The sequence below is a fragment of the Gorilla gorilla genome, chromosome 5 (assembly GCF_029281585.2).
Source record: "Gorilla gorilla gorilla isolate KB3781 chromosome 5, NHGRI_mGorGor1-v2.1_pri, whole genome shotgun sequence".
Lineage (NCBI taxonomy): Eukaryota > Metazoa > Chordata > Mammalia > Primates > Hominidae > Gorilla > Gorilla gorilla.
Genome location: NC_073229.2, coordinates 56,449,518 through 56,477,253, shown reverse-complemented (window position 1 = coordinate 56,477,253; position 27,736 = coordinate 56,449,518). Strand labels below are relative to the sequence as shown.

At 39.9% G+C, this 27,736-nt stretch overlaps 2 protein-coding genes across 2 annotated transcripts in view; one reads left to right on the top strand and one right to left on the bottom strand.

Moving 5' to 3' along the window:
* DNAH8 (dynein axonemal heavy chain 8) overlaps positions 1 to 27,736 on the bottom strand; it is a 394,484-nt gene that overhangs the window by 330,461 nt on the left and 36,287 nt on the right. The window lies entirely within an intron of this gene.
* Positions 451 to 27,736, top strand: GLO1 (glyoxalase I). Its single transcript, XM_004043952.5, has 6 exons — positions 451 to 663; positions 16,686 to 16,768; positions 19,148 to 19,288; positions 20,780 to 20,847; positions 21,551 to 21,640; positions 26,297 to 27,736. Exons 1-6 carry the CDS (start codon positions 580 to 582, stop codon positions 26,383 to 26,385), a joined length of 555 nt encoding a protein of 184 aa, XP_004044000.1. The 5' UTR covers positions 451 to 579; the 3' UTR covers positions 26,386 to 27,736.

Sequence of the window (27,736 nt, the reverse complement as noted above, 5' to 3'; positions counted from 1 at the left end):
AAATCCTGTTAGGAAGCTCAGAGAGGGTCAGTAATTATTGCAAGCTTCTAGCGCTAATATATAGCGGAACCAAGACTTGAACATAGGTTTTCGACTCAACAATTGTTTTAATTACTCTGTGCTGCGTAAACTGAGAAACCTCTGAATCCTTACAATTTTAAAAGAACAACTTACAGTTTTCAGTTTCCATCAGATTCCAATTTTCTACCAAATTGCAGCCCTGAGGTATGAATGTTTACCAAACTTTAGTTAAACAAACAAAATTAGCTCATTAAGTAACAGAGAAACCAGTCCGCCCAGCCTGCATTTTTTTTTTGTATGAGTTTGCCTCCTTTATGCGCAAGGCTCCTTGGGAGTTGTAGTCTGAGGCATAGTCCTGTGGGTGGAGGCGCTGACTCACTGGGACCCAATCAGCAGAGAGTCAACTTGCTCTCCGCGCAGCGATTGGCTGGAAGTCAGCGGTCTCCCGCCCTCGGCGCCATCGCGCTATTCCTAGTTAAGGCGGCACAGGGCCGAGGCGGAGTGTGGGTGACTCCTCCGTTCCTTGGGTCCTGTCGTCTGTGATACTGCAGTGCAGCCATGGCAGAACCGCAGCCTCCGTCCGGCGGCCTCACGGACGAGGCCGCCCTCAGTTGCTGCTCCGACGCGGACCCCAGTACCAAGGTGGGCACAGGACCGAAGGGAACGGCTCCCCCAGCTCCGCTGGGCCGGGACCGGGCCGCATTCTATCCAACCCCATCCCGCCGCCGCTGCAGGTCCGCCGGCCTCGGGCGGACGGGAGTGTGATGGGAAGAGGGATAATGGTGTTTGATGGGGCGATCGTGGGGCCCGCGAAGTGTGGAGGGGATCCGTTGCCTCAGCTAGTTTCAAAGACTGCGACCCTGTTTTGAATTGGCTTGTTTATGTTGCGACGGTGGCTGGAAGCCAGGCCAACCCAGGGTCAGCTTTCCCAAATCAGTCGCCAAGGCCCACGAGAACAGTAGTTTCAGAACTCCCAGAAATAGGTTCAAAGATGCCTGTCCTGTACCAGTCCTGCCCAGCCTCGTTTTTCCTTACCACCCTGACTCCAGTCTTAACTCCTGCAAGCTAATTTGATCGCTCTAAGTTTAACCGCGCCCAGAATTTCACTTTTGCTTGCTTGGCCTTTGCTGTGGGTCACAACCGCCCTTCTTGCCTTCCTCATCTTCGTGGGGCCCAGGAGAGATTACAGAATCATAGAGTTTGGATCTGAAAGGAATCTTAGAAATTCCTTCTCTTACCCTCTCGTTTTATAGTAATGACCCAGTAAGAGAAATGACCTGTTGCATACAAAGGCTTTCACTTACCGAACGCGTCTTTACTGAGTAAGAATCAGTGTAACTCACTCAGGTGTGGTGTTTCGGTTGCCTTGTTAAGATCAGACACAGTTGGCGGGCGCGGTGGCTCACACCTGTAATCCCAGCACTTTGGGAGGCCAAGGTGGTGGATCACGAGGTCAGGAGATCGAGACCATCCTAACACGGTGAAACCCCGTCTCTACTAAAAATACAAAAAAATGAGCTGGGCGTGGTGGCCGGTGCCTGTAGTCCCAGCTACTCTGGAGGCTGAGGCAGGAGAATGGCATGAACCCGGGAGGCGGAGCTTGCAGTGAGCCGAGATCGCGCCACTGCACTCCAGCCTGGGCGACAGAATGAGACTCTGTCTAAAAAAAAAAAAAAAAAAAAAAAATTCAGGCACAGTAACCGCTGTTTATTCCAGTGAAGTCATCAGTGTCTGTAAACACCTTTGTATTTATTTATTTGACTACATCATTTGTAAATTCCTTGAAGATTGAATATGTGCTTCGTGCAGACCTTTAAAAGGGGTGGATAAGTGGTCCATGACTCTGGTCCTTTGTTCTTTACCTTCAGGGCAAAGAGTCAGACACATCTCATTGCTAAAACTTTTGACTAGCACCTGGTACTTGGCTTAGGAAAAATGTTAGTCATTGCAAAATTAAGGGGGAAGGTAAAAAAATTCCGTCATGCCCATCTCACTTGTATATCCCTTAATATTAATACCTGGTTTTTTCATATAATGTAAATTGAGTCACTCAGTGTAAAGTATTTTCCCAGATAACTAGGGGTTTTATGTCATGGGTTTTTCAAGTAAAAAGGATTCCAGGGAGATCTTTATAAAATATACTAAGTAAATGTCCTTGCAGCTTAATTTACATTCCACAGTATCTAAATTTCTCTTGATGATTTGGAGTAATTAATTTTGAGATCAGTAATTTTTGGCCATGGGAATACCACGTGGAGACATAAAATGGAATACATAATAATAGCTGGTATATATTGAGTGTGCCAGGCCCTGGCTTGGTATTTTAAGTACATTGTTTAATTTAATCCTAACAACAACCCTATGAAGAAGGCATAATTATGATCTTCATTTTACAAATAAGGACACTCAGGCACATAGAGGTGTTGAATGATTTGCCCAGGGAGGAGCCCACAGTTCCAACCTCCACCCTGTTCTGCTTCTGGGGTGCTGACTCCAGCAGTAATTTTGGAATTTGCCATAAAGGAAAATAAAAAACCTCAATGAAGGCTGGGTGCAGTGGCTCATGCCTGTAATCCCAGCACTTTGGGAGAGCGAGGCGGGCAGATCACCTGAGGTTAGCAGTTCGAGACCAGCCTGGCCAACATGGCAAAACTCTGTCTCTACTAAAAATACAAAAATTAGCTGGGCATGGTGGCGGGCACCTGTAATCCCAGCTACTTGGGAGGCTGAGGCAGGAAAATCACTTGAACCCATGAGGTGGAGGTTGCAGGGAGCCAAGATCATGCCACTGCATTCCAGCTTGGGTAACAGAGTGAGACTTTGTCCAAAAAAAAAAAAAAAAACCCTCAATGAATTAAATTCAGTTTGATCACTTGATACATTTACGCTATATGTAAAGAAGATGGTAAGTACTTTGGGGATACTGGGATAAACAAGATGAGGTTCCCTCCCTTCACCAACTTATATCAACTCTAATATACAATGGACCTGGGGTTAGTGTGCTATTGAAATATAAATCACCCTGAAAGCACCCTGGGAGGTAGAGGTTTTTAAAGGTAGCTTTAGTGGAATGGGGTATGCACAGGGTATTTGGAGCCTGAAGACCTGCATTTGAATCCCCACTTCTGTTGTTGGCTGCAGTGACCTTGCCAGGGCACTTGGGCTGAGTTTGTAGAAGAAGCATAAAGATATCTCAGAGAGCTGCTATGAGGATAAAATGACAGGTATTATGTTCTCTAAACTATGAAGAGTGATACAATTCAAGGTTGTATTTCAGCTGTGGGGATCAGGGCACACATCAAAAAGATGGTGGTGATGGGCCCATGCCTTGATAGATTGGGTAGGATTCCAGCAGAGTACATGGGAAGGCATTCTGATGAAGGAAACATCTTAGCAAAAATGTGTTTTGATACTGGGGGAACCCACCCCCAATATTTCAATGTAGGTTCTTTCTATTTTCCATGAGTATCGGCCGGCTGAGAAATAAAGAGAAAGAGTACAAAGAGAGGAATTTTACAGCTGGGCTGCCGGGGGTGACATCACATATCAGTAGGACCATGATGCCCGCCTGAGTCTTAGACCAGCAAGTTTTTATTAAGGGTTTCAAAAGGGGAGGGGGTGTAAGAACAGGGAGTAGGTACAAAGATCACATGCTTCAAAGGGCAAAAAGCAGAACTACTAATAAGGGTCTAACAAAGATCACAAGGCAAAGGGCAAAAGCAGAACTACTGATAAGGGTCCAACAAAGATCACAAGGCAAAGGGCAAAAGCAGAACTACTGATAAGGATCTATGTTCAGCGGTGCATGTATTGTCTTGATAAACATCTTAAACAACAGAAAACAGGGTTCGAGAGCAGAGAACCGGTCTGACCACAAATTTACTAGGGCGAAGTTTTTTCCCCACCCTGGTAAGCCTGAGGGTACTGCAGGAGACGAGGGTGTATCTCAGTCCTTATCTCAACCTCATAAGACAGACATTCCCAGAGCGGCCGTTTATAGACCTTCCCCCAGGAATGCGTTCCTTTCCCAGGGTATTAATATTAATATTCCTTGCTAGGAAAATAATTTAGCAATATCTCTCCTACTTGCACGTCCGTTTATAGGCTCTCTGCAAGAAGAAAAATGTGGCTCTTTTTGTCCGACCCCGCAGGCAGTCAGACCTTATGGTTGTCTTCCCTTGTTCCCTAAAATCGCTGTTTTTCTGTTGTTTTTCAAGGTGCACTGATTTCATATTGTTCAAACACAGTTTTACAATCAATTTGTACAGTTAACACAATTATTGCAGTGGTCCTGAGCTGATGTACATCCTCAGCTTACGAAGATAACAGGATTAAGAGATTAAAGTAAAGACAGGCATAAGAAATTATAAAAGTATTATTTGGGAACTGATAAATGTCCATATTAAAATGAAATCTTCACAATTTATGTTCCTCTGCCACAGCTCCAGCTGGTCCCTCCGTTCGGGGTCCCTGACTTCCCACAACAGTTTTAGGATGGTAGAATTGCAATGCAGGGCAGGTACTGGAGAGTTAGTTAAATGTTACTGGTTGCAGTTCAGGTTATCTAAGCAGTGGTGGGAAAGGCTAACATGGTAGGTTGGGACCAGATTGTGGAGACAGCTTTGAGTGTCACATCTAAGGAAGTTAGATTTTATATACATAGTGGGGAATGAGTCAGGGTTTTGAAGTATTCTGTAAAGTAGATTGGAGGGATCCAAGTCTGGAGGTGATTAGGCCACTTAAAAAGCTCTTCCAGAAGGTGAGATAAGTGATGAGGGTCTCATTTGTAAAGAAGACAGCAGCAATGGCACAAAGTCAACTTGTTTTTTGATCATTTGCATCTTCATTATAAAGGAAGTCCAGAGAATGTATGGCTATGTCACATTTTGGGCAATCTCTCTGGGCTAACTTTCTTTAAAAGGTCAGATTCTCCTGGCAACAGAGAGAGACTCCATCTCAAAAAAAAAAAAAAAAAAAAAAAGGTCAGGTTCTCCTTCCAAGTAGTGATCTGGAGATCTTTTCTTTTTTACTATCTGTATCTGTCTCCACTAATACAGTAGACAATGTCCTCAGTGTTGCCATTATTTCTACCACCACTGCCAATGTCCATTTTTACATCATTCCATATATAAATATATGAATATATAAAAATATAAAAAATTAATATATATTAATATATAAATATATCTATAAATATATGAATATATATTCATATATTTATATTTATATATATATGATGGGGTCCCTCTCCAATCAAGGTAGATTGGTGGAATTGAATGCAGTAGAAAGGAGAATAGGGAATGGAAAGGAGGAAGGAAGAAGGACAATGGCCAGATAAATGGCTGACTATTCAACGCATAGAGAATCATAATATATATAAAGGCATAATGACATCAGAGAACTGAGGCAGGGACCTACGGGTAACACAGTGAATGAAGTTATAAGCAGTGGGACTTGAGGGAAGGGTGACCAAAACAATCATTAGGGTACTCAAAGAAAAGATGAGAATTCTCATTATATTCATTTGTTTTTCTCACCCTGTAATGGTTGCTATTTAAGTGATAAGGGTATGAAATAGAAAATGTTTGAGATGACCGGTTTAGGGGAGTGGTGATAACTGTTGGTGTTAGAGAAGTATACAGCTACATATGTGGTTGCTTTTGGGACTGTCTCTCAAATGTGTTGAGGAACCACTGAAGTATTGATTTTTAAGCCAAAAATGACATGACAGGGTTTTCTTTATGGAAAGATCACTCCAAATTGCATGTAGATAAGCCTATGAAAAGCAAAGAGATAATTGTCTAGGCAGGAAGTAGTGAGGACTTCTTGCTTTCCTCAAGATACACTGAAGGCAGTTGAAAAGCTCATTTTTAAAAGTCTGGTGAAAACCACTTTGTTCACTTTTGTTTTGTGGGAGATGTGACACCTAGTAATAAAGAGTTAACAAACCCTTTCCCCTTTTATGAAAATTTGACTTTTCGTTAACTCCCTAGTTTCCCAGAAAACAATGAAAAATTGTGTTTGTTGCTTATGGTAAAAATAACCCAATTGGTAAATTGCATCTGGAGAGGGAGAATTGTAAATACTTGAAAGGAAGCCATAGCTTTGGACTTCCCTGATTATAGTGACTCTTATAACTGTCCCTTGTGGAAATTCTGGAAGTTCTGCCTATGGAGTTGCTACTAGAGATACTGGCTCCTGTGGTACATGGGGCCTTTTGCCCTAGGGTGATTCTCATTCATATCCAGTGTGAATCTTCTCCCTGTACCTGATCTGTGTAGACTCCTGTTAAGGACTCCCACTGAAGAGGAACACCTGATACTTCTTTGTTGGCAATCTGTGCTTTCCTAACGGATACCCTTTTGAGTAAACTGGCACCATGTATGGCCTATGGCTATGGTTGTCTTATAAGTCTGGATGTTTAGTTGAGCCTTAAGAAGACTTTCTGGGCCAGGCCCGGTGGCTCATGTCTGTAATCCCAGCACTTTGGGAGACTGAGGTGGGTGGATCATGAGGTCAGGAGTTCGAGACCAGCCTAACCAACATGGTGAAACCCTGTCTCTACTAAAAATACAAAAAAATTAGCCAGGCATGGTGGCGCGTGCCTGTAATCCCAGCTACTCAGGGGGCTGAGGCAGGAGAATAGCCTGGGAGGCAGAGGTTGCAGTGAGCCGGGATCGTGCCATTGCACTCCAGCCTGGGCAACAGAGTGAGACTCCATCTCAAAAAAAAAAAAAAAAAAAGAAGGCTTTCTGTTGGGGGCAATATAACACTTTTGAAAGTTATTTGAGAGACAAAGTAGATAGTCTGTAAAGGGAATTGGTCTCAGTCTTATTAAGGTCGAAAGACAACATTTTTTAAACCAGAGAAATTTTTTAATTTCTGAAAATATGGCTAATGCAAGTGTGGAACTTCTCCTTTCTGCAGACTGAGGGTAATAAAGGTTCTATGGTCTGAATGTTTGTGTCCCCTCAAGATTCATGTGTTGAAATCCTAATCCCTGAGGCAGGTATTAGGAGGTGGGGCCTTTCAGAAAGTGATTAGGTAGGTCATGAGGACAAAGTCTTCATGATTAGGATTAGCATCCTATAAAAGAGACTGTAAAGAATGATCAAGCCCTTCTGCCATGTTAGGTCACAGTGCAAAGATACCATCTATGAGGACAGACACTAAATCTCCAAGTGCCTTGATCTTGGACTTCCTAGCCTCCAAACCTGTGAGAAATAAATGCTTGTTGTTTATAAGCCACCCAGTTTATGGAATTTTTGTTACAGCAGCCTAAATGGACTAAGATAAGAGGCAATGGAGATTTTAACTTTAAGATGTAACCTCTTACAAAGCTCTCTAGTAATACTTCTAGAGAAATAAGTATCTTCATCACTAGAAGCAAATTTGAGATTTTGTAGGGAGAAAACACAAAGTCAAACGTTTTTATCATTGTTGTAGCTTTTTGACCAGTTTTGATTCATCCTGAAAATAGACATATTGTAACCAAATACACTCATATCCCATTGTGGGAGGCAATTGTATAAAATTCATTTAGAGACTGCTTCTGACAAGATGAAGTAGACATACTTTTCCTTATTCCTCCTGCTAAGTACAACTAAAAACTCTGGACATGATATATAAGGCAAACATTGGAAGACTCTGAAAGGTGGTGAGAAGAAAGTAGACTGGCTAGGGACCTTGAGACCCTAGGAACAACAAGGCAATGAGTTTCCTAAGTTTTCTTTTTGCCTCATATAGCCCAGACTTGAAGCTGAAGAAGCTAGTAACCTGGAAATGCTGATGGACACAGACCAAAAAAAGCCTAATGAAAGCCTGCTCTCTAGCCACAGGACCTGGAAATGGGCAGTATTTCCTGGCAAGAAAGAAAACTTTTAGACAATAACTGCTCTACTCCAACTAAACTCCATAGAGAAAACTGTGGCCTCAGTCCCACCCATGCCAGCAAAAGCTGAGTGGGGAGCCTAGATTTTCACCCAACCAGATGTAATGAGCTGCCCAGCCTTCCCCTGCCAAGGTGATGTGGGGGAAGGCTGGGTAGGGAGCCAGGACTTTCATCCTGCCAGGCTTTCCCCTCTTGCCATATCAATGGAGACACATGAGGAACCTAAAATTCCACCCCAACCCAGCAGTGGAAATATTTAAGATAATTATAAGCGGGAGAAGGTACAGGAATGTAAAGAGAGGTGAGGTTTCTGTACCTTGTTCAAACTAATAAAATGATGTCACCAAATGACTGATAAGTTATGTGTGTGTGTATATACATATACATGGGTATATGTATATACATATATACATATATGTCTGTATATATGTGTATGCATATATGTATATATATGCCATATGTATATACATATATAGTAACACCTAGAGCCACCATTTAAAAAGCTATACAAAGAGATACATGCAAAAACACCATAGATAAATCAAAATTGAATTTTAAAAAGTTCCAGTGATCCAGAGAAAGGCAAAAAGAAGACAGAAAACATTAAAAAAGGAAGAACAAACAGAAAACAAACATGAATAAAATGGCCAACTTAAGCCCTAACATTTCAGTACTTACATTAGATACAAATACATTAAGAGACAATGATTGATAGAATGGATTAAAAAACATGCCCAGCTGTATGCTGTCTACATGAAACTCACTTCCAGTATGATAGAGACAAGGTAAAAGTAAAAGGGTAGAAAAGATAATTCATGCAGATATTCATCAAAAGAAAGCAGGAGTGGCTATCTTGATATCAGATAAAGTAGACTTTGGGGCAAAGAAAATTACCAGACATAAGAAGTACATTATACAGTGATAAAAGAGTTGTGATTGACCAAGATGACACAGTAATCATAAATGTATGTTACTAAACAGCAGAGCTATGGAACACATGAAGCAAAACTGATATAACTGAAAGGAGAAATAGAAAAATCTAAAATTATAGTTGGAGACCTCAACACTACTCTTTCTTTTTTTTTTTGAGATAAGGTGTCACTCCTGTCACCCAGGCTGGAGTGCAGTGGTGCCGTCTCAGCTCACTACAATCTCTGCTTCCCGGGTTCAAGGGCTCCTCCTACCTCAGCCTCCCAAGGAGCTGGGGCTACATGTGTACACTACCACACCCAGCTAATTTTTCTATTTTTTGTAGAAATGGGGTCTCACTATCTTGCCTAGACTGGTCTTGAACTCCGGGGCTCAAGCAATCCAGCCACCTCGGCCTCCCAAAGTGCTGGGATTACAAGCATGAGCCACCAAGCCCAGCCAATGCTCCTCTTTCAACAATTGATAGAACTAGACAGAAAATTAACAAGGAAACAGAAGAACTCAGCAATACCATCAACAAATAAGATCTAATTAGTATTTATAGAATGTTCTACCTAACAACAACAGAATTCCCCTTTTGTTTTCAAGTGTCTGTAGAAAATATACCAAAGTAGACCATGCCCTGGGTCCTAAAGCCAACTTCAGCAAATTTAAAAGAATTGAATGATGTATTCTTCAGCCACAGTGGAATTAAACTAGAAATCAGTAGCAGAAACATAATAAGAACATCTTCAAGCACTGGGAAAATAAACAGCACACTTCTAAATAAATAATCCATGGATTAAAAAGGAAGTCTTGGGAACTTTTTAAAAATATTTTGAGCTGAGGCCGGGTGCAGTGGCTCACGCCTGTAATCCCAGCACTTTGGGAGGCTGAGGCAGGCGGATCACGAGGTCAGGAGATCGAGACCATCCTGGCTAACATGGTGAAACCCCGTCTCTACTAAAAACACAAAAAATTAGCCAGGCATGGTGGCGGGCACCTGTAGTCCCAGCTACTCGGGAGGCTGAAGCAGGAGAATGGCGTGAACCCAGGAGGCGGAGCTTGCAGTGAGCCGAGATCGCTCCGCTGCACTCCAGCCTGGGTGACAGAGCTAGACTCTGTCTCAAAACAAAACAAAACCAAATATATATATATATAGAGAGAGAGAGAGCTGAATGAAAATGAAAAAGGGATCATAGCTAAACAGTGCAAAGGGGGAAATGTATAGCACTGACTGCATACATTATAAAAGAGGAAAAGTCTCAAATTAATAACGTAAGCTTCCTCCTAAGAAACTAGAAGATGAAAAGCAAAGTAAACCCAAAGAAAGCAGAAGGAAGGAATTAGAAAAGCAGAAATTAATGAAATTAAGAACAGAAAATCAGTAAAACAGAGCTGGTTCTTTGAAAAGACCGGTAGAATTGACAGACCTGTAGCAAGACTGACAATGAAAACAAAGAAGCACAAACTACCAATATCAGGAATGAAATAGGGGGTACACTACAGACCTTTCTGACATAAGAAAGATAAGGGAATACTAAAAACAACTTTGTATACATAAATTTGACAACTTGAATTGGACCAATTCCTCATCCAATATGAACTAATATGATGAGTCCTATAACTTAAGGCAATTGAATTTATGATTAACAAACTTCCAAAGAAGATTTGTCCAGACCCAGGTGATTTCACTGGAGAATTCTGCCAAATGTAAAAGAAGAATTAACATCAATTATACACAACCCCTTCCAGAAAACTGAAGACGGGAGAACACTTCCCAATTCATTTGATAAAGCTAATATTACCCTGATACCAAAAACAAATGAAGACAGTACAAGAAAACTACAGACCAATATCTCCAATGAATATAAATGTAAAAACCCTTGACAAAATGTTAGTAAACAGAATTCAACAGTATATATAGAAAGAATTATACACCTTAACCAAGTGAGGTTTATATCTAGGATGCAAGGCTGGTTCAGTATACAAAAATCAGTCAGTATAATCCACCATATTAAGAGGGTAAAGAAGAATCACATGATCATATCAGTTGGTACAGAAAAGGCATTTGACAAAATTCAACACTCATTCATTATTTTTTTTAAGTTCAGAAAAAAATAGGAATAGGGGGCATTTCTTTAACTTGATAAAGAGCTTCTCTTGAAAAGTTAGAGCTAATATTACACTCAGTGGTGATGCTTTCTCCCTAATTTTGGTAATAAGACAAGGATGTCTGCTGTTACCACTCTTATTTGACAAAGTGCTGAAAGTTCTAGACAGTGCAGTAAAGAAAGAAAAGGAAATAAGAGACATACAGGTTGGAAAGGAAGAAATCAAACTGTCCTTATTTGAAGATGACATGATTGTCTACATAGGGAATAATAAGTAATTTACAGAAAACTCCCAGAATTCATAAATGAGTTCAGCAAGGTTGCAGGGTACAAAATAAACATGCAGAAATCAATCGCGTTTCTATATACTAGCAAAGAACACACAGGCACCAAAAATTAAAAATACAGTACCATTTACTATTGCCCAATAAAATGAAATACTTAGATATAAATCTAATAAACATTTACAGGACACATATGCTGAAAACAGCAATGGTGATGCAAAAAGTCATAGATCTAAATAAATGAAGAGATTTATTGTGTTCATGATTGGAAGACTCAGCACAGTAAGGATATTAATTCTCCCCAAATCAATATACGTGTTTAACACACTCCTTATCAAACTTTTTTTAGACAGAGACAGGGTTATTCTAGATTGAAAGGCTAAAAAACTAGAATAACAAACCATTTTGGAAAAGAATAAAGTGGGAAGAATTTTTCTACCTGATTTTAAGACTTACATAGCTACAGTAATCACTACTCTGTGGTATTGGCAGAGAGATAGAACATTGAAACAAAATAGAGAACCCCAAAATATACCCACACTAGTATGCCCAACAGCTTTTTGACAAAGATGAAAAAGCAGTTCACCAGAGGGAGATAGCCTCAACAAATGGTGCTGAAGCAATTGGACATCCTTAGGTTAAAAATGAAGCTCTACCCAATTCTCATCCCTTATACCAAAAAAAAAAAAAAAAAAATCCATTTACTGGTGCTTAAAGGAGCCTTAATCCTTTGGTTCACATCCTTGCCTCACTTTTACAGTTTTGTAAGGATTGTATTGTAGGCAGGTAGGACATGCACTAGAAACATCCTTGATTGTACCTTTAAAGTTTTCTTGGCTGGTTGTGGTGGCTCACACCTGTAATCCCAGCACTTTGGGAGGCCAAGGCGGGTGGACCACAAATTCAGGAGTTTGAGACCAGCCTGGCCAATGTGGTGAAACCCTGTCTCTACTAAAAATATAAAAATTAGCTGGGCGTGGTGGCAGGCGCCTGTAGTCCCAGCTACTCGGGAGGCTGAGGCAGGAGAATCGCTTGAACCCGGGAGGCGGAGCTTGCAGTGAGCCAAGATTGCGCCACTGCACTCCAGCCTGGGTGACAGAGCGAGACTCCGTCTTAAAAAAAAAAAAAAGTTTTCTTACAGTAGTTTTGTTAATTAAATTTGGAGAATGACACTTCTCCTCCCCCCGAAAAAAACCTTATTATTTCTATTGTCCACCTTTTGATAAGGCACAGGAGCAAATCTTTGTCACCCAGTAGCCCTCCCTGTAAAACCAAAGATAGTTTAGGCATAAAAGACACCTTATTTTTATTGTTCTAAATTTAAAGCATGATAAGGGAAAGACAAAGTTAAGGACTATCAGGTGAGACAAGACATGAGCATAGCATAAGTCTTACTTTTTAAAACAGGAGATACATGTATTTTAAACGATATTTTAGAACCGTACCAATAAACAGCAATAATTTTTAGGAACTTAACTTTTTAAAACAGGAACTTTTTCTCAAGATCATGCAAGTGTTCACAAGAGGCACAGGGAGTTAATAGACTATTTTGGTGATAAAAATAAAACTGTTATCTGAGCATAGAATAACTTGATCATTTTCTTAAAAATAAGCCCTTCTTGTTTTTATATCCATTTAACAATTTGTAGCAAAGGATTTATAAGCCTCTATTTTATAAATAAATTCACTAACATTGAATATATCTTACTTTTTTTGCCACGTATAGACTTTTTAAAGTGAATTTTAATATTCTTTATGTGTATGTGTTTAGGCAGATATGGTACATAGTTCTCTTAATAATAAAGTTAAAGTCTGTAACATTAATTTTAAGATATAATTAATCTCAATAGCATGTTAAGTGGTATTTGTTTTCATATGCATGTGTGTGTATATATATAATGTTTTTAAAAGCTAATATACCGTTTTATATATTCCCATGCCATTAGACTTAGTATACCATCTGTATATATCTCCATGCCATTTAATATACCTCGACGCAGCATTTTAAATGTTTTTCATGATATTCTTTTATGCCTGTGTCATACTATCTAACTATTCCTTTGTTAGAGGCAGTTAGTGGTTTAAAAGCAAGGACTTTAGAATCAGATTGCTTGGGCCAGAATTTTTTCTCTGCCACTTACTTTCTCAGCAGTAAAATGGGGATGATAATAATATGTATCTCATGGGCTTGTTGTGAAGATTACATGGATTAGTTTCTGTGACTCTCTTAGAACAGCATCTGGCACATAGTTACTGTGTAAGTGTTGTGATGGATGCCTTCGTACATAAATCTTTGTCAGAGTAATTATTTCCTTAGAATTTTAGAAAGAGAACATCTTGGTCAAAGAATATGAATTCTTAGGCCAAGGCAGGCGGATCACGAGGTCATGAGATCAAGACCATCCTGGCCAACATGGTGAAACTCTGTCTCTACTAAAAATACAAAAATTAGCCGGGCCGGGTGGCGGGCGCCTGTAGTCCCAGCTACTCGGGAGGCTGAGGCAGGAGAATCGCTTGAACCCGGGAGGTGGGTTGCAGTGAGCCAAGATCTCACCGCTGCACTCTAGCCTGGAAACAGAGGGAGACTATCTCAAAAAAAAAAGAAAAGAATATTAATTCGTGCAACACCACGACTGGCTGATTTTTTGTATTTTTAGTAGAAACGGGATTTCACCATGTTGACCAGTCTGATTCTCGAGCTCCTGACCTCGTGATCCGCCCGTCTCAGCCTCCCAAAGTGCTGGGATTAGAGGCATGAGCCACTGCACCTGGCCAAGAATATGAATTCTTGAGGACTCTTGAGATTCCAGTTGTTTTCCAGAAAGATTGTAAGATAAGGATATGATAGACTATGGGATAGAATAGTTAAGGTTCTCTAACTTTGGCAAGTACTTGGCATGGCATCTACAACAAAAAATACATTCTGTGCCTAAGATATATGGATTTGAGTATAGCCTGTGTAGTAGGAACAGAAGTAATGATAAAGTCGTTGGTAAAGTACCAATACTAACGTTGGTACTAGAAAGATGTTGAAGAAACAAAACATAAACAGGGTCACTACAAAGCAGATTTTAAAAGATAGTTTTTAGATTTTATCCTTTTTTAAAAAAACTAGGCAACAAATAATGTTGGGTGCAGCTTGGTTGGAAATATATTATCTCATAATTCCATAGGCTAGAGGTCCGACATGGGTCTGTCCCACTGTATTGACAGGACTGTGTTCCTTACTCAGAGGCTCCGGGGAAGAATCTGCATCTAAATCCATTTAGATTGTTCGCTGAATTTAGTTTCTTTCCACTGTCGGACAGGGGTCCCAGCTTCCTTGCTGGCTGTCAGGCGTGGATGGGTATGGTGGGGTGGGAGCAGAGGGCGGCTGCCTTTAACTCCTGGCACATGTGCCCCTATGTCTCAGAGCCAGCACCTGCAGGTTGGCCCCTTCTCACACTTGGAATCTGTCCCACTTCCCTTTATGCCACACTCCTCTTCTACTTTCTTTGTGCGCACACGCTCACTCTCTCTCTCTCCTGCTTTTAAGGTCTTGTGTGATTACATTGAATCCACCTCATTAATCCAGGCTAATCCCATTTTAAAGTCCACTGATGGGTGGCCTTAATTTCATCTCAGAGTCTCTCACAGCAGCACCTAGGTTAGTGTTTGAGAGAATAAGGAAGGACATCTTTAGAATTTAGTCCTTGCTTGCACCTCCCTCCAGAGACTGCAGTGCTCCCTCCTGAGACTGAGAACCAGTGCTGGGAGGACAGATCTCCCCCATGAGGCCTGCCAGCTAAAGTCTGTGTGATTGTGTGTGGTCGGGCCTGAAAGATCATACATAAGACTTTGTCCTGCAGGTGGCTTCCTCAAGCAAACATTGTAATCAATAGAGAAGCAGCTACCACTCATATTAGCTGGGAAAGAAGGATGTTTGTTATTTTGGTAGTGTTCATAGTGCCTTGTTTTAATATATACTTAGACCAGAATATGAAGTGGACATGGTCTTGCTGCTTTAAATTTTTTTTTTTATTTTGGTATCACATCATGGCAGCCACAGAGTGACTTTATATATGTTCAACAGGAGAAAACCAAGGCCCAGCTGTGAGTACCAGGCCAGCACTTGGATGTGCAGAGCTACTTTTCTCTTTCTCAGCTGCTTGATAAAATTGAGACCTTTAGGACTGTAGCATCTGACTGAGAAAAGCAACCCAAATGTTCTAGAAACATGTAACCTGCCTGGCATGTGATTATAAGCTGCGAATAAAGAATTTAATTATTATATTTATTAAGATCAGTTTTAATAAGATAAAGTAGTTTTTAGGCTAGTTTTGTTTTAAATGAGAATTTTAATGCCTAAAAGAGTATGTTTCATTTACTTAAAATTTAGCAAAAGAGAAAAATATAATTTCCTAATGATGCTGAATGAACTATATTTGTATTTTATATGATGTGAGTTATATAGGAGAAAGATGGCATGTGGCTCCAAAGTAAGTGGTCAGAATTTTCAGGCCTGTTTTGTCAAGCCATGGGTTTAACAGAAGAAAAAAAAAAAATCTGTTAGGAAGCACCAGTGAGGTTCACAGACTCATGGTCTGGAAGGTACATACCAATGGTAAAGGGAGACCAAAACTTAGAGGCCTTAAACAGTTAATTACTCAGTGTCAGCTTCTCATCTACAACATGGGGTATGAATATCGACAGTAATACCATATAGAGTTATTACACCTAGTTAAGTCCTAAGTAGAATTATTAATGCTATTAATAATCTTAACTCCATGAATTTACATACCTTCTACCCTTTTCTCAGTCAAGCCTTCTGTTTCCTGATAAGTAAGTTGAATTTCCCAAAGGTGTTAGCAACAGTAACTTTTTACCCTTTTAGTTATTTAGGAGTCTACGATCTTGTGAGTAAGTCTTTGCTAATTTGCGTGGTCACCAGTAAATGGTTCTAGAAGGGCATTTATGCCTTCATTCAACAAATATTGTAGTGATCAACCTCTTTATGTGTAAAATCAGTGTCTTAGTTTGGGTAGCCCCAAAGCAGACTAGAGAGAATGGTGTGGTTTTAAGTTGTTTGAGAAGTGGTCACAGAGAGCTCTGCGGAGTTAGGGAGAGAGGGTGATCATAGGTGTATACGAGTGGATTACCACTGTGGGCAACTGAGGTTCAATCCTGCTGGGGATTCTTTGAGGGACTTTGTGGTACCTGCCTCTGAATTGTCCCACCAAGGGACAGGGATGCCAGGTTTTTTATCGACCATTGGTTGAAGGTCATTCCTGCAGTGGAAACTTTCTGACACTTTGGACTTGCATCACACAGGGGCCTGCAACCAGAAAATACCGCTGGGCAGAGAGCCCTTGCAAGTTGTAGGTGGTAGGTTAACAATTGTGTTTGTATCTTGTTACAGAAAGCACAATTAATGTTGGTAATAAATGGTAAAAGTGAAAGATGTTTAATATAAATATTTTTCCATAGGATTTTCTATTGCAGCAGACCATGCTACGAGTGAAGGATCCTAAGAAGTCACTGGATTTTTATACTAGAGTTCTTGGAATGACGTAAGTCAAGTACTTATTGGCACCTTAATGTTTAAATATATAGCTTTGCAAATCTAGAGAGTGTTTTCAGACCCGTCTTAAAGTTTGTTTCAGAAGTAACAGAAGTTCTTTTGGCCAGGAGTCTGTGATTAGGCCTGGCTGGACAGGGCTTCTCTCGTAAGTTCTTTTTCTTCTCTATCCCAGCCAGCCTGAAAGGGCAAAACAAGACACAAATAGTTGCATTTTCTCCAGTCTCCCTTCTCTGAGCGCTCCCAGCTAAATCCTTAATGTGTTCAGACCCCTTTTGATGTTCTGGCCACTTTTAGCCTCTTGTTTACTTCAGAAAAGTTATAGATAATAAGAACTTACTACTCAGAAAACCAATGGGTTTACTTAAAAGTGACCGTCTGTTCTATTTTTCTAGGCTGTGTTTTCTTTTGCTCAACAGGTCATATCCATGGATCTTGCAATCCTAAAGCATATTTATTTTTCTAAAGCATGTTTATTTTTCTTTTTTTCTCCAGCTTTACTGAGGTATATTGAGAAATAATTTTGTCATATTGTTGATTTGTTTCCCTAAGTTATGTGAGCATTTTGCTTTTGAGCATATAGATACATGAATAATAAAATAATCTTTAAATTTAGTGCCTAGATAACTTCCATTCACATTGAGAGAAAAATTTAAGTAATATATGTCTATATTTAGAAAATTTGACCAGTTCAGAAAAATACAAAATGAAAAGTAATAGCTTCCCTCCCCAAGTTCTTCTCCCCAGAGATAACTGCTGTCCAGTTTCTTGTGATTTTTTTCTAGAAAAAGGTATTATGAATATATTTATGACATATTTAAAGGACAAAATGAAAACAGATTTATTGAACACTTTTGCCAGGCACTTCAGATGTTATTTTGTTCAGTCTTCACACCAGTCTTAGGAGGTAGCTTTTATCCCCATTTCACAGACGGAGAAACCAAAGCTTAATGAGATGAAGTTACTAGCTCCAAATCCCACAGTTGACATATGGCAGGGCTGGAACCTGTGTCCATTGTCTGATGGGCTCTAATGTAGACTTCCTGTGCAGAGCCCCCAAATAGGCTACAAGTTGACAGTAAGCTGGAAGATTTGAACAGCTGAGAAAAGCAAGTTGCAACAGTTTCATTTCCTTCAGTCCCAACTGATTGGTCCATGAGGGTTGTGTAGTCTGCTTTAGTAGGTGCAGAGATTGTTTTTCATGATTGGAGTATTTGAGGTGTTTGATACTTTATTATAAACATGTTAGAGTAAATCTTATTTGTGATAAGTCAATGCAAGGATCTAAGTGGGCCAAGGTCTATTATATAGCAGTGATAATGAAATAAAAGATTGGAAGCAGAACTCTAGAAACTTTCCATTTGCTATATGGCAATAAGAGCCATTTGCTCTTATTGATTATGAACAAAGTCATCTTTGAATAATCTAAAGAAAATCATATATGCATTCTCATGCCACCTTACTCCTTGCCAAATAATCCTATACCATTTAAAGTCATTTAAGGTTCAGGACTTCAGTTATCTTTCTTAAAACCTCAGGATTCATAATTCATTCACTCTTTCTCTCCCATCAGTCTCTTCTACTGTCTCTTTCCCCTCAGAGAAGCGTAAGTCTTCTTTGTTCCAGAATATTTCTTGCCCTCTGCTCCTTCGCCTACCTCCCCATTGTCACTGGCATGCTTGCTACTGTTTTACCTGCTCACCTGCCATTCTCTCTCCCCAGTACAGTGTAATCCAGTTGATGCTTCCCCACGCTGCTGACATTGCTCTCATGGGACCTTTCCATATCTCATGACCTTTTCTTAGTCTTAATACTGTTTGACCTTTCTACAGTATCTGATACTGTTAGCCACCTTACTGTTGACATTCACGTCTTCTGTGATACTAGTCTGTCCTTCCTCCTTCTTTCTTACCACCTATCCTTAATTTCCTTTCCTAGATGTTTTGGCATAGTAAGAACTCAATAAATGTGTTTATTTAACTGAATGACGTATTTATATATGTGTTTGTATGTGTGTATATATATGAAATAGCAACAAGGTTCTTTATATTTTTCAGTACAAATAAACACAGTTCTGTTTTGGAGGTAGCCGTTTCTATTTATTAACAAGTACCATAATTTCAGCTAAATGTTACTATATTTACAGAATTGATGAATTACAGAAGTTTTTATTTTTGTATTTCAAATATTTACAGATGCCTTTTTAATGATATTTTTTCACTGATTTTTCCTCCTGCTTATTCCATTAAAATAGGCTTACTACATACAGCTCTTCTTTTTAGTAAAACTTGAATATTAAGTTATGTTGATTATAGTATGAATTAGCCTTTCCTGTTGTTAATGATTCAGGCTTGTTGTTTTTTCATTGCAGGCTAATCCAAAAATGTGATTTTCCCACTATGAAGTTTTCACTCTATTTCTTGGCTTATGAGGATAAAAATGACATCCCTAAAGAAAAAGATGAAAAAATAGCCTGGGCGCTCTCCAGAAAAGCTACACTTGAGCTGACACAGTGAGTATGAGTTTCTATATTTATATATATTATAGATTTTTTAAGGTAGTTTTTAAAAATCTTTTTTGTTTTGTTTACTGACCAGTATAATTTCAAACCAGGTCTGCCTATCACTTCACATTTGTAATAATATATTGAAGTGTTTTTCATGCATCTTTTGATCTTTGTATTGTTCTTGGGCAAATGAGATCTGTTTTTTCAGAGACAGGCTCTCTGAAGCTTCTAACTTCTAGGTCTTCCTGCCTCAGCCTCCTGAGCACCTTGGACTACACATGTGTGCCACCACACCCAGCTAATTTTTGTTTGTTTGTTTTTGGTAGAGGCGTAGAGGCAAGGTCTCACTATGTTGCCCAGGCTGGTCTCAAACTCCTGGCCTCAAGTGATCCGCCCGCCTCAGCCTCCCAGACTGCTGGGATTATAAGCATGAGCCACCACGCCTGGCCCATTTGTCTTTTATTTTTATTTTTTTATTTATTTTTTGAGATGGAGTCTTGCTCTGTTGCCCAGGCTGGAGTGCAGTGGAGCGATCTCGGCTCACTGCAAGCTCCGCCTCCCGGGTTCACGCCATTCTCCTGCCTCAGCCTCCCAAGTAGCTGGGACTACAGGCGCCCGCCACTACGCCCAGCTAATTTTTTGTATTTTTTGTAGAGACGGGGTTTCACCATGTTAGCCAGGATGGTCTCGATCTCCTGACCTCGTGATCCGTCCGCCTCGGCCTCCCAAAGTGCTGGGATTACAGGCGTGACCCACCACGCCCGGCCTCCATTTGTCTTTTAGATAAGAGCATATAAGACCCTGAAATTGTAAGATATTTGCCTGTTTGTCTCTAACTAATTTTTAGGTACTATAATTAGTCTTTCAGCATCCAAAATTTTGTTCTTTTATTATTTTGCTACATTTTGGATCCAGAAATGTGATATCATGTGTTCCTTTAAAAACTCTTCAAACCATTTTGTAATAATTAACATTCAAATTTGGTATTTTTATAACTTGAGCACTTAAAAATGTAGGCAATTTCTTTACGTTGTTTATCTGCATACTTTAAAAGAGATTGATTTCAGAGTGTGTGATTTCGTGTGTCCCTTGATTCAAAATAAAGCTTTGGAATCAGGCAGGCTTAGATATGAGTCTGTGACTCTAAACAAGTAAGTGGCAGTTTCATCAATAGAATGGAGATGTTCACACCTAGCCCATGGAGCTGTTTTAAGGGTTTAAATGAAATATAAAGTACTTAGCACAATAAATGAGCGTTATTATTATTATTATTATTGTTCTTGTCCAGTACCCGTATTTACTGTCTCCTTAGTCTTGTTAAAATCATACTTTGGCCATTTGTCCTTTCTATAGTTGAAAACTTAATATTTTTGTAGCAGGGGTTAGGCCAATTATGTAAAGTAGCATATAAACATAGTAAGATTTCAAAGATGTTACTTGCTTTTCAGAATATCTATTCCCTAGGACATTGTAGCTATGTTTTCCTTCCTTTTGTAGCAATTGGGGCACTGAAGATGATGAGACCCAGAGTTACCACAATGGCAATTCAGACCCTCGAGGATTTGGTAAGTTTGCCTGTTTTTATGTGATATATGCAGATTTGTGTGATTTTGTATTATGTATATAATTATGATTTTAATAAACCTAAAACATTAATGTCCTAATTAAGTATGATCAATTTATTAGAGATATGATTATTTTTATTTTCCACAAATAATCTAATTTAGGAGTTGTTTAATTTCAGAGTCTCGATCTAAAATTACATTTACCATCTCACCATGATTTACTTTTAAGTCTCAGAATTAATTTCCAGTAGACTTTTTTTTTAAAAGCTGTAGTTAATACTCATCCCAGTTTCTGCTAGCACATACACTTCTGCCTTGCTCTCCAGTCTCTCAATCAAGATGACAGTATTGCAGGCTTCAGCTGGCTGCTATAGTCAGTGCCAACCACAAACCTATTAAGTATTAGTAAATGATTACTGTTTTTTGGTGTCGATTATTCTTAACTGATTAGACTGTATATGAGCTGATATTGATTAATTTTAAATAATTTATAATTCAGGGCAACTAATTAACTACTTATACCCAGCCCATTAGACCTATATTTGTTCTTTAATGTATTATAGATTTTGAACCTACCTAAGTCTGTTCCCAAGTGCCTTATGTTTTGAAATAAATAAGTTTTGGAATCTACTTGTGGTACTCGGACACCCTGTTATAATTATTTCTTCCTTCTCTCTGCTTTTTTCGGGGGGTATCACGTAAGGTCATATTGGAATTGCTGTTCCTGATGTATACAGTGCTTGTAAAAGGTTTGAAGAACTGGGAGTCAAATTTGTGAAGAAACCTGATGATGGTGAGTCTACTACTTACTGTGTTCAGGCCTGTCTTTAGTTGATATTTACTAACCACCTACAGAGGCCACTGTTGTAGTAAAACCCTTTTGGCTACAAGTAACAGAAGTCTCCACTTCAACCAGAGTTTTAAAAAAGAGAAATGATTGGAAGAATATCTGGGTATTTTAGGGAACTGAAAGACAGCAACTAGGGTGGCTTTCCAAGGGACTAGACACAGGACCTGGACAGCCATCAAAACCCTAGGCTCCCACTCCCACTGCCCGACCCCACCACTTTCTTTCATTGGCCACCAGCTTTCACTATTTCAGTGTATATCTTTCCGCCCAAAAATAAGTTCCTTAAAGTCCATTTTATCTGATGTTCATATAACGACACCAGCTCTCTTCAGTTTATAATCACATGGTGTTTCTTTTCCATCTTTTACAACCTTTGTATGTCCTTAAGTTTTAGGTAAGTTTTTTGAAATAGCCTATGTATGGATTTTGCTGGGTTTACATGTATTGTTATTATTTTAGTTAGATCTCTTTCTGAACTATTTCAAATTACAATTGAAATATTAAATATTTCAGAGTCTCAATCTAAACATTTGAAATATGTCACTGTTTAATTTCAATCCTTTTTTAAAAAAATTAAAATACTTAATATCCAGTGCTGGGCGTGGTGCCTCACGCCTATCATCCCAACACTTTGGGAGGCCAAGGCGGGCAGATCACGAGGTCAGGAGATCCAGACCATCTGGGCTAACACGGTGAAACCCTATCTCTACCAAAAATAGAAAAAATTAGCCAGGCTTGGTGGCGGGCTCCTGTAGTCCCGCCTACTCAGGAGGCTGAGGCAGGAGAATTGCTTGAACCTGGGAGGTGGAGGTTGCAGTGAGCCAAGATCGCGCCACTGCACTCCAGCCTGGGCGACAGAGTGAGACTCCGTCACAAAAATATATATATATTTAATATCCAAATCTTCTCCCCAATAAGAAAGGAATTTGCTTCACTCCGTCCTCACTGTGTCACTATTATCTAAAGTGGGATAGTATTGATTTTATTTTTTAAAGATAATAATAAATATATCACGGTGTTTGATCACTTTTTCTTCATATATCTCTTGTAGTGTCTCCTTTGAGACAGGATCTCACTCTCATCCAGGCTGGGGTGCTGCAGTGGCACTGTCATAGCTCACTATAGCCTTGAAACTCCTGGCCTCAAACAATCCTCTGCCTCAGCCTCCTCCTAAGTAGCTAGGACCACAGGCACATGCCACCACACCCAGCTAATTGTTTTATTTTTTTGTAGAGATGAGTTCCTGCTATGTTGCCCAGGTTTGTCTCAAACTCCTGAGCTCAAGCGATTCTCTCACCTTGGCCTCCCAAAGCACTGGGATTACAGGCGTGAGCCACTATGCCCAGCCTTCTTAGCATCTTCTGGATTTTTCTGTTCTTTTATTTAAATACCTCAACCAAAATGGTCTTTAAAGGGGTTTTGTTTTTGTTTTTTGAGACGGAGTTTCGCTCTTGTTGCCCAGGTTGGAGTGCAATGGCACGGTTTTGGCTCACCGCAACCTCCGCCTCCTGGGTTCAAGTGATTCTCTTGCTTCAGCCTCCCGAGTAGCTGGGATTACAGGCATGCGCCACCGTGCCTGGCTAATTTTGTATTTTTAGTAGAGACGGGGTTTCTCCATGTTGGTCAGGCTGGTCTCAAAATCCCAACCTCAGGTAATCTGCCTGCCTCAGCCTCCCAAAGTGCTGGGATTACAGCTATGAGCCACCGCACCCAGCCCTTTAAAGGGTTCTTAAGGCAAAACTTTTGAGATTCTGTGTAACTGAGGATGATGCCTTTATGTCTGAAGGACAGTTTTATGGAAAAGCCTAGGTTTAATTTCCTTCAGTCCTGAAAATACTCTTCTATTTTCTTTTTGCATATGATGTTGCTGTTGAAAAATCTGTCAATTCATGTTCCTTTGTATATTCTTCTGTTTTATTCTAGAAGCTTTTTATATTATTTCTTTGTCGTTGCCTGCATTCTGGGAGATTTCCTCAAACTGGAATACCAATTAGCTAATTTTCTCCCAAATGTATCTGTTCTGATATTTAATTCATCTATTTTGTTCTTAAACACCTGTTATAATTTTGATCTCTAATTTTCGCTTAGTTTGCTTAATATGTTCTTGTTCTTTTTTTATATTGGTAATATTTCATATTGTTTGTTACTTTTTTTTTTTTTTTTGAGACAGAGTCTTGCTCTGTTGCCCAGGCTGGAGTGCAGTGGTGTGATCATAGCTCACTGCAACCTCAAACTCCTGAGATCAAACAATAATCCACCTCAGCCTCCTGAGTAGCTGGGACTACAGGCAAATGCCACCATGTATGGCTAATTTTTTATTTTTTGTAGAGACAGGGTCTTACTATGTATCTCAGGCTGGTCTCAAACTCCTGGCCTCAAGTGATCCTTCTGCCTCAGCCTCCCAAAGTATTGGGATTACAGATGTGAACCACCACACCCAGCCAGTCATTACTTTTACATGTCTAAATAGTCCTTGGGGCTGGGCATGGTGGCTCATGCCTGTAATTGCAGCACTTTGGGAGGCCAAGGCAGAGGATTGGGAGGATCGGGAGGATCACTTGAGGCCAGCAGTTCAAGGCTGCAGTGAGCTATGATTGTGCCATTGCATTCCAGCCTGGGTGACATAGGAAGACCTTGTTTCTACAAAAAGGTTTTTTTTTTAATTTTCTGGGCATGGTGGCACATGCCTGTAGTCTGTATGCCTAGCTACTCGGGAGGCTGAGGTGGGAGGATTGCTTGGGCCCAGGAGTTGGAGGCTGCAGTGAGCTATGATCCACTGTACTTCATTTCAGTATAAACGACAGAGCAAGACCCTGTCTCCAGAAAAAAAACAAAAATAGCTCTTGGTCCATTATTCTAATATTTCTTCTGTTTGAATCTACAATCCATTGCTTTGGGGGTTTTTTATGGTTATGTTTCTCAAATTATTATTTTCGCCTCTGAGCTTTTTTCCCCTGCAACTGTTCGCTATTCTAACACATCAAGCAGTGTGAATAGGAGAATGGCCAGATCCCTGTCCTTAACAACCCACATGATCTCAGGACAATGGGCTGGATAAGCCTAGGCCAGAGATTCCTAGGCACCTAGAAATGAGACTTAAACTTATTTCACTTTCCACAAAACAACTCTTCAGGTTGGATCTTCCCACTTCATCCCTCAGGGAAGAGTATTAGTAGGAGACACTTCCGATAGTGTTATTCCCTAGCCCTGGGCATGGAGAGAGGGCTGGGGAGATCTTTCGGCCCTACCAGTTTTTCTCAGTTTCTCACAAGCACAAGGCTCCTGCACTGCCCTTGTTTACTGCTAAGGACATCTGAACAAGCGAGAGGGCAGGTGCTGATGCACACAGCAGTGAGGGAGGAGCAAGAGCAAAACTCTGTTCTCTCGCAGCCATTATGCACTGCCTTCTGGTCCAGGCCAGAACTACCACCTCCCACACAGCCCAAGTTAAAACAGTCACCCCACCCCATCCTCACCCATTCTCCCCAGCTGTCACCAGCCGGGTTTCTTTCTTTCTTTCCTTCTTTTCTTTTCTTTTCCTTTTCTTTTCCTTCCTTCCTTCCTTCCTTCTTTCCTTCCTTCCTTCCTTCCTTCCTTCCTTCCTTCCTTCCTTCCTTCCTTCCTTCCTTCTCTCTCTCCCTCCCTCCTTCCTTCCTTCTCTCTTTCTCTTTCTTTCTTTTTCCTGCATTTTCCATCTGTGTTCCTCTAGGATTGATCTTGGGGAAAGGAGGCAGAGATAAGAGTCAAACCAATTCAACATAATGGTCCCCAAATAAATTTCTGAGGTCACATTTTTCCATTTAAGCAAACAGCTCTGACATACTAGACTCTGAATCTCAGTTTTGAATTCCTGGGAGAAAGATTCTCGCAGAGCTTGGGTTGCCTAGGATAGTGTTTAAAAGGGTTTGTATGACCCAAGCATCTGGGTCTTTTGGTTGTGGGGGTAAGCCATGCTACCAGCTCCCTTCAGCACCTCCCTATTTTCTTTTTCTTCTTTAAAATAAGACAATTTCTGTAACTACTGAACTGGTAGTGTGGTATCATGAAGGTGAGGCAAATGCCTGATACCTAAAAGATGCAGCCAGTCCCACAGTTTATTTCAGGAGGGCTGGTATTTGCAATGTGTGCAAGGTAACATTTTAGTCATTATGAAAAGTATGACTTTTCATACTTTTCTGACAATAAGAATTTTTAAAATTTAAAACTGTAAACAAAATAAGTACTTCATTAAAATGCAAAGTCAATCTTTAATTAATAAAAGTTTTTAAGGCCAGGTACGGTGGTTTGTGCTTGTAATCCCACCACTTTGGGAGGCAAGGCAGGAGGATTGCTTGAGGCCAGGAGTTTGATAGCAGCCTGGGCAGTACATTGAGATCCCGCCTCTACAAAATCAAAAAATTAGCCAGGCAAGGTGGTGCGTGCCTGTCGCCCCAGCTACTTGGCAGGCTGAGCCCAGGAGGTCAAGCCTGCCTTGGGCCGTGATCATCCCATGCACTCCAGCCTGACATTCAGAGCAAGACCTTGCCTCAAAGAAAGAAAAACATTTTTATGGTGTTTTCTTTTTTAGTCTTTTCAATAATGAAAATTTTCATTTTACAGGTAAAATGAAAGGCCTGGCATTTATTCAAGATCCTGATGGCTACTGGATTGAAATTTTGAATCCTAACAAAATGGCAACTTTAATGTAGTGCTGTGAGAATTCTCCTCTGAGATTTCAGAAGAAAGGAAACAATGTGATTCAAGATATTTACATACCAGAAGCGTCTAGGACTGATGGATCACTGTCCCGATTCAAATTATTCTTCAGTTCATTTCCCCTTCCTATTTCAGCTGTTCCTTTTCACCTAACTGTTCAGTCATTCTGGTTTTCAAGCAGTGCTTTATCTTATGTCCTTGAATATAGTTGTGTAACTTTATTTTTTAGGTAATAATTAGAACAGTTCCCTTCAGAGGCTGCATTTGCCTTCTTCTGCCACCTAAATATTACTTCTCTTCAAATCTGCCTTTGAATCATCATTTAAAAAAAAAATTAACATGTTTTTGTGGTAGTTATCTTCTGGGGTTTCAATTCCTCGGAAACAACTTTTTTCACAACGGAAAGGAAAAAACACTAGTGTTCTTTCAGTAAAGTACAAAGTGTTTATTTTACAAAAGAGAAGGTACTCTTGAGAGCAATTCAAAATCATGCTGACAAGGATACTGATAGAAAAAGTAATTTCTTCTTATTATAAAGTACATTTAAAGTTCAAGGACTAACCTTATTTATTTGGGAAAGGGGAGGAGGAAGGAAATGATATGGTACCCAGACACTGGGCTAGGCTGCAACTTTATCTCATTTAATACTCCCAGCTGTCATGTGAGAAAGAAAGCAGGCTAGGCATGTGAAATCACTTTCATGGATTATTAATGGATTTAAGAGGGCATCAATCAGCTCAACTCAAGATTTCATAATCATTTTTAGTATTTAGATTGTGCCTCAAAGTTGTAGTACCTCACAATACCTCCACTGGTTTCTTGTTGTAAAAACCTTCAGTGAGTTTGACCATTGTGCTCTTGGCTCTTGGGCTTGAGTACCGTGGTGAGGGAGTAAACACTAGAAGTCCTTAGTACAAAACTGCTCTAGGGACACCTGGTGATTCCTACACAAGTGATGTTTATATTTCTCATAAAGAGTCTTCCCTACCCCAAGGTCTTCATGATGCCAGTAGCCATATATGATAAATTATGTTCAGTGATAACTTAGTTATCAGAAATCAGCTCAGTGGTCTTCCCCGCCATGATTCACATTTGATGGGTTTTTAAAAATCAAAGTGATTTTGAAAATCTCTAATGGCTCAGAAAATAAAAACATCCAGTTTGTGGATGACTATATTTAGATTTTCTCTAGACTCTAGTGGAAGACCTTTGGAAAGGCCATGCCAACCGTGCTTGTACTGCTAGAAGCACTTTACATTTCCTTTTTGGGTGAAATGGATTTATGTGAGTGCTTTAAACAAATAGCAATACTTATAGACTGAAATAAAATGAAACTTCAAATAA

What these genes read in the sequence shown, in the direction of transcription:
- GLO1 (XM_004043952.5), top strand. Translation starts at nt 580, where the DNA reads ATGGCAGAACCGCAGCCTCCGTCCGGCGGCCTCACGGACGAGGCCGCC. An exon ending in ACGCGGACCCCAGTACCAAG is followed by an intron (nt 664 to 16,685) that starts GTGGGCACAGGA and finishes ATTTTTCCATAG; the next exon opens with GATTTTCTATTGCAGCAGAC. An exon ending in ACTAGAGTTCTTGGAATGAC is followed by an intron (nt 16,769 to 19,147) that starts GTAAGTCAAGTA and finishes TTTTCATTGCAG; the next exon opens with GCTAATCCAAAAATGTGATT.